The sequence below is a fragment of the Cryptomeria japonica genome, chromosome 9, assembly GCF_030272615.1.
Source record: "Cryptomeria japonica chromosome 9, Sugi_1.0, whole genome shotgun sequence".
Classification (NCBI taxonomy): Eukaryota; Viridiplantae; Streptophyta; class Pinopsida; order Cupressales; family Cupressaceae; genus Cryptomeria; species Cryptomeria japonica.
Window position 1 is genome coordinate 389,414,205 of NC_081413.1, and position 13,647 is coordinate 389,427,851.

Below are 13,647 nucleotides of genomic sequence, written 5' to 3' on the forward strand. Positions count from 1 at the left end.
CCAACTTGCGGAGTTGACTTCACAGGTGTTCCAATTGTGTTTGGATTCGAGCATTTTGTTATCCAGTTGGATCCCATTTGTTATGGATCATTCTTTGTATATCTTGGACCTTTTCATGGTCAGTTGTTATTAATTTGATATTTATGCCTTTATGGCAAGACAAATTGTAATGCAATGTTATCTGATTTTGTACTTAGTGATTTAGTTAAATGCAATGTAATTATTATCTTATGATGCAAACAATGTATGTATGGAAATTGAATGCAATGCATACGTTTCATTTGATTATAGATGTAATGTAATGGTTAGATTTCTCATGAATGAGCTTAAACTTGTTATTTGTAAATTATACTATGAGATGAATTAACCATTGTTTAAAAGTAATTATGCTATTAAGTTTAATCAACTTAATTGGATTAATTAATGTTGAGTAATGTTAGTGGTAGACCTAGTTAACCAAGTTGGGAAACCCTTTAGGTGTTAAGTCTTTCGTTGTCGTAATCTAAACTTTTGTTAACTCATTGTACTAAAAATAATAATTATTTGCACTCTTTTCTAGTGTTTAGTTTAATCCCTTCGGGCTTTCCTGATGGGGCGTTACATTAGGCATGCCCACTTGTATGTCTAGTATGCAACATAATAGATGTACATATTGACATGCCTAATACATCTATTTACATGCTTTTACATATCTCAAATACATGAATATACCAACATAACTATAAAATTTTTAATAGATATTTAAAATATTTTTCAATATCTAATTATGTAAATCATTGTAAAATTGTAAATAAAACTTGTGATCCACATTTTACCAATACATGGATAAACAATAATACCATATAAGAATGACTAATAATTGTACATGAACCCATTGTTGTTATAATACAAACTTAGCCTCCTTATATCCCCATACGACACAAACATGAATGATGATAAACTTCAGACGCATGAAATTTATGTTCAATCTCCAAAAAAAAATATATAAACTCCAGCGAGTAGCTCATCCCAAATTCCAATAGTAGTCCAGCTGAAGCGCCATCTCATTCCCTCCAATTTAAAAAAAAAAGTCGGGGGAGCATTAGGTGGCCCGTTACGTGGAGTGAAGAAGCTAATCAATCTAATGATTTCGAGGTTCACAGCAGCAAACTGATGATTGGGCCTTATCCGTAGTGGTTGAATCTTAAGATATTCAGAGCTTGGGCTTCACAATGGCTACATTGTTTTCACCACTAGTCTCGTTCACATGTCAGCACTCCAGGTCTCATCTGGTACTTCCCATGAGACGGAGGCGGATGCAGACGCAGGGCAAGAAGACAATCACCTTCCGAATTAATTGCAATTGCAGGTCTATCAACTCCACAATCTCTCAGGTCGAATTCTACTTAATTTTACTTGTTTAACCAGACCCATTTAAATTTTAGTAGTTATAGCAGCATTTCAAATCCCACGGATGCCAAGACTAAACTGTGATTGATGGCTTAAACAGAAGTTGGCATTCCGGAATAATTTTATGTTTTACTAAACAATCAGTAATAAATGTGTTTTGATGGTTCCCTTAAGCATTACTCCTGATTTCGCAAGAGCCTTAGCAGAGAATATGAGTTGTAATTTCGACATAGTAGAAATAGTCTGTTTACATGATGCCCTTAGTTTCAAAATTTCAGTTCCATGTTAAAGATGTTATTTTGGCAATGCACAACCTAAATTGCATTTAGGATTCTACAACAATTGTTCTTTCCAAACATTCAGTTTGCTCATACAGCAATGACGGACCACAATATTGCAGAACTGTATATTTTGGAAAGCGATTAAATATTGCTACCAACTCACAACTGGGTGACTTCTATTCCATCGGAAACTACGCATTGAGCCAATTCTTTTGATTAGTTATTAATTTTGCTTTTCATAGATATCTAATTTTTTAGACTGTTACATTTAACATATAGAATCTGTCCTAGTTTGAGCATGATAGGTCGTCCTTCTCCATAATTCAGCAAAACTGTAAATTCTAGATATCTGATCCATAATTTAAATAATATGCCAGAGACTGACAGAGATTCATTTTTAACAGTCCTTTACCTCTCTCCTTTGGCAACTGAGATGACTTTAGAATCATCTCAAATGAACTTTTATGAAATGTTGGAATCGCTGAGCCTTATCGAACTGATGCCTGGTTTGTTACATGTGTGAACCTGTCACTATGTTCTGCAGAATATGATGAATGATGTTGGTATATTGAGCAAACGTTTCCAATCCTTTTTATTTGTATTTGATCCTCACATTTGGCCAATAACTTTCGTTGAGCCTTCCTAGGTCAGCACATGTTCATTTGTATTGGATGATATTCTTTATAGGCCACAACATCATGCATTTTTATCTTCTACTATTGAGTAAGTGGCTTTCTGGCGGGGCTCTGTTTTTACAATTATATGGCTTTTTAATAGCCATTACAAATATTATTTGCACTGAGTGAACGGTGGATTTATAATATATTGTCATCTTTGGAGCCATACCATTTTGCAACAATTTGTCCAATGTGTCTAAGCTATATATATCCTTCAGGGACCTCATTAATGGGCCTAGGTAGCTTTCTGATGATTTCGATTGGCTGCAAGTAGCCTATTTAGAATGACCTTGTTAGCCAGACAATTTTTCTTTAATTTCGTCAAACATTTATTCCTTATTCGTCGTATGGGCATAATTGATTAAGAAGGCAACTTAAAATGAGAGGGTGAATTATTATTATTCAGAATGAAGACGATGGGATTGCATATCTTCGAAACTAATCTGTTGGTCAACTTGTGCCTCCCAAAATCGATCTATCGAAATATATACTTTCTATCTTGACTGATCAATGTATGAATGTTATTTTGAGATTATGAAAGATTTACTCATTGCTTTCATGTAATCTCTTTCTAAAACGGTGGCTAAATTATGTTGCTCTCTACATTTGATATTCTTCTATACACTATGCTGGTCGTTTTTTTAGGCACTCCCTAACGGTATGTCATTATTATTTTGAAAAAGAAAATTCTTTGCATATAGTAACATAAGTTCTTGCCTTCTTTTCTTTCTTGCACACCTATCCAAAAGAACAATAGCAAAATTTTTTTGTTTCTTTTTAAGCACTTTTAATAGCTGGGTGGTTCTATTCATTTAATTCCAATGAGGGAAAATTTGCATGCATATTTGTGGACGGGTTGCTGAAGGTGTTGTGAGATAGGTTGGTTGAAAGACTCAAGCAACTGATACCTGATGTTGGTATATGTAAGTGCAGGAACAAAAGGGATTAAAGAGTTTCAATTTAAGATTTCATGTGCCAATTCTTTCTTGTGACATAGACAACTTAAAAAGAGTGTTTTCTATAGTTCTGATTTTACTTCAAACAGCAACCCCATTTCCTTTGAATGATATCGGAAAATGGTTTATTTCCCCTGCAAATGCGGTGCTTTACTCACCCAATACAAAGGTTCCTCGAACTGGAGAAGTTGCACTTAGAAGAGCTATTCCTGCGAATCCAATCATGAAAAGCATGCAGGTACCAAATGATATTAGTGCAAACTTTCAGTCATATTCATGTCTATAAAAAGATAGAATCTATGTAAAAAGTTCTATTCCTAAACAAGACCTTCCTTATCTGAGGTAGCTTGCTGCACTTTTAGGACTCTTTGGAGGACATCTTCTACTTGCTAAGATTCCCTCAACGAAAACCATATGGTACAATGGAAGGAGATGTAAAAAATGCTCTTCAGGTCAGTTTTTCTGCCTGTAGGTGTACATTATTGATAATATATGCTATGGTATTCTACTGTCACAGTCTGGTTTCAAATATTTACTGTGAGATCCACTTTGTATGGCAACTGTATTAATTATCAATGTTATATATGTAGAAGGCAAGTACAAGATTTTACTACCCAAAAGTTGGTTCATTGTTTTTTGTGTATATAACACTTGGTAAAGTTTAATAACATTCTCATATTCTTGACATTTTTCAATTTTATCTGTTTAAAAGACTCTGATCAACTTACAAAGACATATCTTATGCTAAGATCTTGGTATGGATAAAGTATTTTATTATGATTTATACATATTTATTAAATTTAATCATAAGTACTAATATTAAAAAAGAATAAATAGGATTTAATAATAAATACTAATAATAAAATTAAAATATAAAAGAATAAAAAATAAAATATAAAAATAAAATAATTAAAATTTAGTTAAGTTTAATGAATAGTTAAAAGGCACGAATGAAAAGTTGTGACTCTCTCAAACATAAGATATAAAAGGGAGAAGAGAACCTCATTTGAGAGGGGAATATGGGAATCAGAAGTGCAGATCTGATAGTGAAAGTTATTGTCCCTTTCAAAGGGCAGAAATAATAAGAGTTGCACTCCTTCAAGGGTGCTAATGGTGAAAGGGTGTGTCTCTTGCCAAAGGGCATACATGATGAAGAGGTGTGACCTCTCCCTCACATTGAGAGATATAAAGGAAAAGGAATCAAAGCATCCAGTGAGATCACCATTGGTCAGATCAGAACAGAACTGTTATTAAGTTACAGGCAGTAACATTCTTGTTCTTGGTGGTATGCATAGGGACTGTCATAACAGGATAGACTGTAGCTAGTTTATCAATTAGATCACAGCCTTTATCTCAGACAGATTGTCATGCCCCGTTCCTAACCTTCACATTTCCTTTGATCAAATATAATATATGCTTGACATTATTAGTAATAATATGACTTTATTAATAATCATGATCAAACTAGAAAGTAGAAACATCTGATCAATACTGAAATAAATGTATTTTAAGAGGAAATCAATTATGGATATATCCATGATTGCCCAGCCACAATATAAATCACATAATAATCAATGGTGAAAGGAAAATAATGATAAACAAATGAAATATAGTTAATCGATAAAAATGATGAGTAGTCATTAATATTAGTTAAGTCAAGGAGGTACGAATGAGGAGTTATGGGCAAGGGTCATGTAAAGAGACATCTCCTTTCATCGCATACCTCCTCACATCCTATATAAAGGTGGATACATATCCTGTCAAGAGCATCGAATGGTCTTTGAAAAAGAAAAATAAGGAAAGACAAAAGTGATGTCAACAGTCACATTGCCTGGGAAATACGTATGGGTATGAATATGAGGATATAAGATTGCTAACAATATCGTATGATGCTGTTAATACAATTCAAGACTGTTAATATAATTTAATATGGTTAATATAACATAAGAGGGGAATGTTAACATAATAAAATTGTTAATATAACGTAACATAATGGTGTCAATAAAACATAATGTTATTAATACAATCTGAGGCTAATGCAATTAATACGATCTGATATAATATTGCCAACAAAGTACAATACTGTCAACATTATATAATGCTGTTAATATAACACAATATAATAATATTAATACATGACATAATGCTGTTAATACCAACCTGCTAATTGGGTTCAACAATAACTAATTACTGTTATAATGAATATGTGTATTGGTTCTTCATTACTTATAATATATCCAAGACATGGTGAAGGAGGGTGTGAGAGTATTACAAGAGGGGTGTAGTGTATGAGCATTCTTCTAGATACGCCACCTCAAAGTGGGATAGGATGAGCCCATAGAAGCCAAAGGAGTACAATGGGTACGGTCTTTGGGTCTAGGAGATATGGTTTCTGGGGCACTCTCTCCACCCTCTCCTCCACCATTGCTCATCAATACAAGAGGATCAATCATAAAGAAACCAGGATGATGACAAGATGAGGGGGAACGGTTGGAGGACATGTCACTAGGTAGGCCACCCCATATGCATGGCATGGACCACATGGGGCCAAGAGGGATGGTATATCCACTTTTGGGCTTGTTGGATCTCAAATCAATAGATTGGATAAGTTCTAAGGAAATGCCAACTCCTATGATCAAACCCTCCAATTGACTTGGCCAACTTATAGAGTGAACCTGTTTGGTTACTAACTCCCTCACTTTAGGCTCTGCAAGACCTAGGCGGGTATACCTATTCACTAGTCGCTTCTAATGACTAATGCTTTTTATAGTAGATTGAGTGTCTTGATCTAAATCTTTCCCTATCTCAGAATGGCATATGTTCCTAGGATAGGTGGCTTTTAGATGAGTTCAAGATTGTTGTTGTGAAAGCTATTCGATCTTTGTGCTTGAAATTTATATGTATACACTATTGCTAATTGATTCTATATATCATACTCAACTATTCCTATTGCTTTAAAGTAAAGGTAATTGATATGGTAAAAGTTGTTGTTTATGAATGATCAGTGCCTTTCCTCTTGTTTGGGCCACAGAGTCTATTACTTCAGCAGGACTTATTGTATGCTTCTATGAGACAATTTTTAAATCACCCCCCAGGTAGATCTGTCAGTTACCTTTCCTCAAAAAGATCCGTTTTAATAGTCTTATGCTATAATTTGCTCGAATGAATTTAACCCTTACTTTAAGAGACCATTCAAGGAAGACTTACAAGGAATAGTTACAATCCACAAGTAGGCCTTTTATTCAAATTAATAGCAGCAAGAAAATAAACTTCACTAGGAAGATACAAGCAACCTTATCTTCTATGAGACAATATCACATAACAACTGCCAATTGAAATAAACAACTCACAACACATATGTAAAGGAAAAAACAACTGATTATATTGATAGAGTTTCGAAAGTTACAAAAACTGCCAGAGTATATTATACATCTATTTCTTGAATTATCTTTTTCTCCTTTTACAAAAACCTCTCATATATATGAGAACAAAACCTGTCCCTCACGAAGAGTCATGTCTCTTCCCAACATTAACAGTTTGTTTGTACATTCTTGACAAAGCTAAACAAAAATAGAGATAAAGCTTTCCTAAATGATTTATGTAATCATCTTCCCTGTAGCCCTTGGTGTTAGCATTTCGCTTCTTCAATTCTTCACCCATCGAGATATACTTGAAGATTATCTGGTTGATGGTAGGAGCCAAATCTTTGTCCTGGTCCAACCCTGAGATGGTTCGTTCTTTGATACCAGCCAGCTCATTCCGCCATTGCTCTAGTGATATCAACTCTCCCTCCTTGTAGATTGTCGGCATTCGTGAGATGCTCCCATCATCTAGTGCTTGGAGATCTCTGCTCAAGGCATTTGCATATCTATCATGCTTCTCCAAGTATGTCATCCCCTCTGCTCTGTTTTCAGGTGTCATGGTATCCATAGTGTTCATCACCTCCTGCAATCGTTCCTTTAGTCTTTCATGCTTCTTTTGAGCCTTGACAGTCCTAGTATATACTTTCCAATATTGATCCGCATGTATCAACATGGTTTTGAAACTGTGCTCTATGATATCATTAACCAGCTTGTTTGTTTTCTGCCGGTGTCTACTTTCTCTTTAAACCCCCAGTCCAAATGAAATATACTTTCTATAATCTCCCTGGTGATGGACACTATCGGCTTTCCCATATAATCATATATGGTCTTTGTCTTGGGATCATAATTGTTAGCCTGAGACTTCATAAGTTCGACATTCACAAAGACATTTGGTACCGCCAGCTTCCCAAGATTCAATCTCCATAAGTTATTTATAGGCTCTGGAGCGTTTCTTCGCACATACCCAAATATGAACAACTCATGCCTTCTAATCTCTATCCAGATGTCTCCTAGGTTGTCAAATTTGTCTTCTAGGCCTTCATCTTCTGACTTAATCTTTTTTGATCGGTGGCTTGAGGCAGGAAATTGATCTAATAGATCCTGGTCTAATGGGCGACCCTCCTTCTTTTGCCTCTTTGGCTTTTCCTCTGCGGATTGGGCTTCCTTCGGCTTCCTAGCCCTAGTCTTCTTAGACGAAGAAGTTTCCATTATAATTTTGGGTACTAGGAATGGGGAATTTACTTGGTGCTCTAGGCTTTTTGCTCTTCCTTGAAAAAACTCCCAGTGAATTCTCTAGCCAGTGTTTCTTGAATCGCCCTCTATCCTGTTGTTTTATTATGATCTTGCAGTAGTTTCATCGGTTACATCCGTCTGTTGTGCAATGGTCATGAGTTCACTCGTTTTAAATTTATGACGACCATACTTCATTAATTTTTGGAATGATTTCACGTCAGGGAGTAATTGCTTCATCTAACGGTTCCTTTTCCCTTTCTTCGATGTTCTGTGGCAGGCAAGATGCTATTGTTTTACTTTGATGAAACATTGCTCTTCGGCACCATTCATTTCTTTCTCATCGAAAGACCTTTTCTCATCGAACCCATCTTTGTTTCGGTGAGATTATTGCTTTCGCTACTATGCTTTAAGTTTCCATCGAAATATTGTTTTTCATCGAAATGGGTCCCACTCCTTCCTATCTCGGGTGGTTAATTCTAACGGCAGTTTTGTCACTTTCCTTTTTGGTGAATCCCAACCCGTCGCTATATCCTGAAATGATTTGTTCGACATCCGAGATTTCATCGATAATTAATCATCGATGAGTGGTCTTCTCATCTCACTCGATACCGCCGTTTCGATGAAACTCTTCATTTCGCCAGGATGAAAAAACCTTTCACCGATGATCAATCCTTCTTCGATGTCGCCTTTTACTTTGTTGGCCTATTGTTGTATCGGTTCTTTGGGGCCCACATTTCTTTGAAATAATATAGCCGCTAGCTTCTTTAATGTATTTTTCGATGAAACAAATGACTTTGGCGAATGCTTTTCGGGTCTACTCGCAGATATAATTTCTTCGATGGTATATTTTATTGAGGAAACTTTCAACTGTTTCTTCAACACAATGGACATGTCCTTTTCGGTGAAACTAGGCCTTTCGGTGAGAGTTAGTTGTGCTTATTCGATGGTTGAGTTTGGCCGATAAGGGTTGTGAACCTAATGTCAATGAAATTTTCAATGGTCCTTATAGGAATTTCTTAAAGGTACACTTAATCATTTTTTTTTGAAAACTTTTGTAGTTTCAACATGAACCCCTGGTTTATTGTCACTATAAATAAATTGTTCAATAGGGCCTAGGATAGTGTTGATGCGGGAAATCGTACTGCTACTCTTTCAGGTCAACACAAAATAGAATGCTAAGTATCCTATCCTCTCTTGAATAAGGAAATCCGTAATGCTTTTCTAAATGATCAATGGGGACAACCTCAAGGTTCCAACTGTCAGGTTTTGACGGCTTAGGATAACTTAGCGATTCATGTATTTTGCTGGTAAACACAAAGGGACTTACGTTTGTGGGTAGGATTGGCTTCAAGGGTTCTATAGGTCATCCCTAAGACTTTACAAGTCTCATTCTCATCAAATTTGCATTAAGCATGATGCTATTTCGGGTATTTCAACTCTGGATTTATAAATAAATAGAAAAAGAGTAGGGAAGAGAGACTAAGCTTCTCTAACTAAAACAACATATTTGGGCAAATAGACAGAAATTTTAAATAACCATGCTCTGATTTGCCAGTTAAACGCAACTAGACAGAACCGGTGCCATCTTCAAGGAATGCTTAGATTTTAAAACTACTATGTGCATATGCTGAATTTAAAACAAACACCTAGCTAAACATGTAGTAGTCGACCTAAAATTTTAAAATGTTCAGACTAACCATGCGGGGGGATTAACAATCAGCTAATCCTTAATGGTATGAACATAAAACTCCCATCAAATACCCACCCAAATAGACTATTTGTAAACAAAATGCATACTAGAAATTTAAATTTGCAAGAAGGGGAACCATGCACTCACAAGATAATAGACATAGCTTGGCATTCCATCAATCCTGTATATATTTTGGCAGAGTTTCAGCAACAATTCTTTTACTTCTTACAAAATAGGAGAGAACTAGTCCCCCTTATACAGACTTTCAAAATTTGAATGAATGGCCAAGATTTAACTAAACAAGTGGCCCAGATTCATCCATAAAATATGTCTACCCATGCCTAGTAAATATGGAGCTTACCTCCCAACTAACTTAATCAACCACTAGCCATAAAGCAACTTTGGGAGTTGGGGAGAAATAACTAACTTTTTGTCATCCCAAAGTAGATATTTTCCCTTTTTACAATAAAAATTCATCCTCATCTTTTAAGTACTTTTTCCAAATATCTTGGCCTGTAGCTCGCTCTGCTCGAACATACTCTTGGAATCTTATGCAGATGGAACATATCTCTTGAAGAGGAAGAGGCGGATTATTCATCTGTAAGCTAATGTCTACACAGTGATTGTCTATCCTTCCTATCTGCTCAAACTAGTCCATTTTATTGGTCTCAAAATCTCGTATTGTTGTACGCAACTTGTATTATCCAGTTCTTTTGAGCATCCTTGGTCACCTTGGAGTAAGTCCTTGGCTTCTTTTTTTCTTTAACCAAAGGTTCCCATATTTGGGAGAATAGGTCTTTGAGGCTTATAGGTGGCCTTACGGTGGTTTTCTTTTGGGCTTAGGCCTATAATCATGTAGGAGGGATGGATTGTCCGAAGTGACAACTAACTCCCTGCTCTGCTCTGCTAAAGCTGTAGCTGATTCACTTTCTATCCTTGGCTGATCAGTCAGGGGTAAGGGTTGATCCCGTTCTTTTCCTATGGCTGAGTTCCCTCCAACTTCACTTAGCAACTTTTGAGGGATCTCAAGCTCCCGCTGTCCTTCCTTGCTAGGGAGGTCCTTGTCCTTGTCATCCTCTCTATCCTTATCCCTACCCTCATTCTTTTCAGCCACCTTCTCATTCTCTCTATCACCTTCTTTTTCTTGCTCTTCCTACTCGACATCCTCCTTGCTATGTCCTATATTAGGCTGGATTTCCCCTTCTTCAATTTGATTCTCAGACCCTTCCAGATCGATGATCTGCACCTCCTGTTCTTGCGTGATAGGCTCTTCCTGGTCTGTTGTTTTGGGAACAACTGAATCTGTTTGTAGTGTGGGAGGGGTAGGTTGGCATTCTACCTCAGTCACATCCTCTGTTGCATTGAGATCTTGTGAGGTGGCAGCAGATGGTCTCCTTACTATTAACTTCTTTCGAGCATGAGCTTCAGGTGACTGGCTTTTGCTCTTTCTGGACCTTTTTGATGCCCTTGACCCCTTACGGGCCTTTGCCTTTTTCCTTTTCTTTTTAGGCTTCTTTTCTCCTTCGTCCTCTAGTGTAGCACTTGATGCTTCGTCCTCTCCTGATGAGTGAGACTCAAGGTCTCCCATCAGGTTATAGGTGAATTGTATGCCATCATGGGTCAACTCTTGAATACGCTGATATAGCCAGGCATCAATATGTCTCTTGGGACTTTCCATTATGATTCCCAAGTCAGTGACTGGGTCTTGAGACCAGTTGATTAGAGCAAGGGGGCGATCTTTTATGGTTTCATAGGCTTGGTGCTGTAAGCAAACCCCATAGTTAACTAGCTGATCTAGGACTCGGGCATACTCAAAGGTCCTGATTTGATGCAAATTGAGCCTAGAGTACTCCCTCCTACGAACCTCGAAATCATTTGCGTAGCTAGCCTAGTAATCCTCTATGTTCATTTTATGCTTATAGTGGCAGCCATAAGCTTTATGTCCCAATAATGTAGGGTCAAAGTTTTTTTTTTGGAGGAATGCTCTTGTAAGCAATATGACGCCAGCTCTTTAATTGACTGCTCAGCCTGTGCATGCGTTTTGAAGTATACGTCATTGTTCCCTATTGCCATCGGGAAGGAGACTCCTGACATTTTCTTGTCTCTAAGGACTTGTCTAGCCACATGCACTTGTCTTGCAACTTCTAAGAGCACCATCTTATGCGCAGGGTACCTTGGGAGTTGGTAGGGAGAGCCCTCAAAGCTCGAGATTCTCAAATAAGAGAATCGGGGAAACTGAATGAACCAAGTCCCATACTTCCATATTAGTGTGATTGCTTTCTTAGACAGCCTTTGGTGTAGTCCCTCTTGCATAGTCCTAACCATGCGCATGGTGAAGGCATCGTTCACGTGCTCGTACTGACTTACTGCATATGTTATATTGTTTTTCTCCCTTTGACTTATGTTGTAGAAATGCAGCTGAGGGTAACAATCATATACTTTTATTTGGTTAGGCCCATTTCCAATGTCACCTAGGCGGATTAATCCCGACAGTTTGGGATGTCGTGTGATCATATACACCATATAAGAGGACATGGTGAAGTACCTCTTCTCTGCAAGCTGAGTTAGCTGTGTATGAATGTTATCACTAATGATTTGAGCCCAATCAAACTTGATTTTTCCTCCAAAGACCTCCTTTGCATAATAAAACATCCAATCCTCAAACAAATTGGAGTGGGGCAATACCATGACGCGGCTGAGCAGGGTGACCATGTCCTCTTATTCCTCATTGAATTCACTCCTGTACACCATCTTAAGGATCCCGGTGTTGGGAGGTATTTGTTCTTTAAACCAGTTGTCATTCATTTTGCCTTTGCACCTAGTGGGGTTCTGATTATATACGGCTTGAGCCTCCTCCATCAATACTTTAATTGCCTCCACATGCATTGGAATGTTGAAAGCCTCTCCAATGGCCTTAGGAGTGAAATCTGCCATCATTCTCTCGTTCACAAACACCACCTTGCCATCAGGCTTGTAGTGTTTGGAGCTTTCTACAACAAGCTCATAATTCTGGATGTCCTGCGGGAATCCAACGGCCTGTGCAATTCCACTCTCCACCATCTTCTTTGCTCTCCAATGGGTGTTTGTGGCATACACTCTGTCTCTAAACTGCTAGATGTCAATATGCCCAAAATCTGTATCCCCCACAGTCTCCCATTGGCTCTGGACTTTAGAGTCTCGTAGCGACGCTTGATATTTATACTTCGTTTTCTCCAACTTGCGGGGGTTCTTAGTCTTAGATGTTTGGGACGCTCCTAGTGCTTTAGGTGCCTTAGAGGACTTAGCCACCTTGGGAGGCATCTACCCTGCACACCAGGACGCGAATTACAAGGCAGTTTCAAGAGTGTAAATGAGGTTAGCAATGCCCAACAATGACGTTAGCAATAAAATCATTGGCAAAATGATGATAAAACAACATAATGGCGAAATTAAAAAATGTTGTAGCTTGCTCTTCCAGTTTTCCAGATTTGTTGCATGGCTGGGAATCTTGGTTTTGGCGTGGTTTTAAGTTTGAACTTGGCCTGGTGCACTTTGCAATTTAGACTTGTTTTGTCAAGGCTTGGGAAAGTTTCCACTATGTGAGGGCCTGCTAGGAGCAAAGTTTTGAATTTTCCATTAGATGCACTTTGCTTTGCCAAATGATGGGAAAATTTAGGCACTTATGGGTCTATTTGAGCAATGTTTTAAATTTTAAATCTTGGCTGCAAACCTCGAAAATTCTACCAAGTTGGGTTTTCAAAGTGCGATTATGAGTTTGGCTGTGTTCATTTGACCTAGGGTTTGATTTTTGAACAAAATTTGTAAAATACAAATCATAGGTGAACCTTAGGGTTAAATACAACATTTCACTCACAATTTAAGACACATTTTTAGTTACTGTTCAAAGAGGAATACCTGGGATGCCAAAACGCTTTGCTGGTTAAGGTAGAACAAATCGCCCCTTTGTTGATAGCTTCGGCGAATTGAGGTGTGGAATGAAGGAGAGAAAACTCAACTAAAAAAAACGATTCTCCTTATTTCGCTATGTGTTCGCAGCTTGAAGGCGGATTGAGAAAATGC

The 13,647-nt window shown here is 37.5% G+C and overlaps 1 protein-coding gene across 1 annotated transcript in view; it reads left to right on the forward strand.

The window, feature by feature from the left end:
* Positions 1–933: 933 nt before the first annotated feature.
* LOC131072891 (peptidyl-prolyl cis-trans isomerase CYP37, chloroplastic) overlaps positions 934–13,647 on the forward strand; it is a 155,565-nt gene continuing 142,851 nt past the window's right edge. Inside the window, exons 1-3 of the mRNA XM_059211637.1 lie at positions 934–1,373; positions 3,281–3,541; positions 3,666–3,755. Of these exons, the coding sequence (XP_059067620.1) occupies positions 1,212–1,373; positions 3,281–3,541; positions 3,666–3,755 (513 nt within the window). The 5' untranslated portion in view covers positions 934–1,211. The remainder of the gene's footprint in view (positions 1,374–3,280; positions 3,542–3,665; positions 3,756–13,647) is intronic.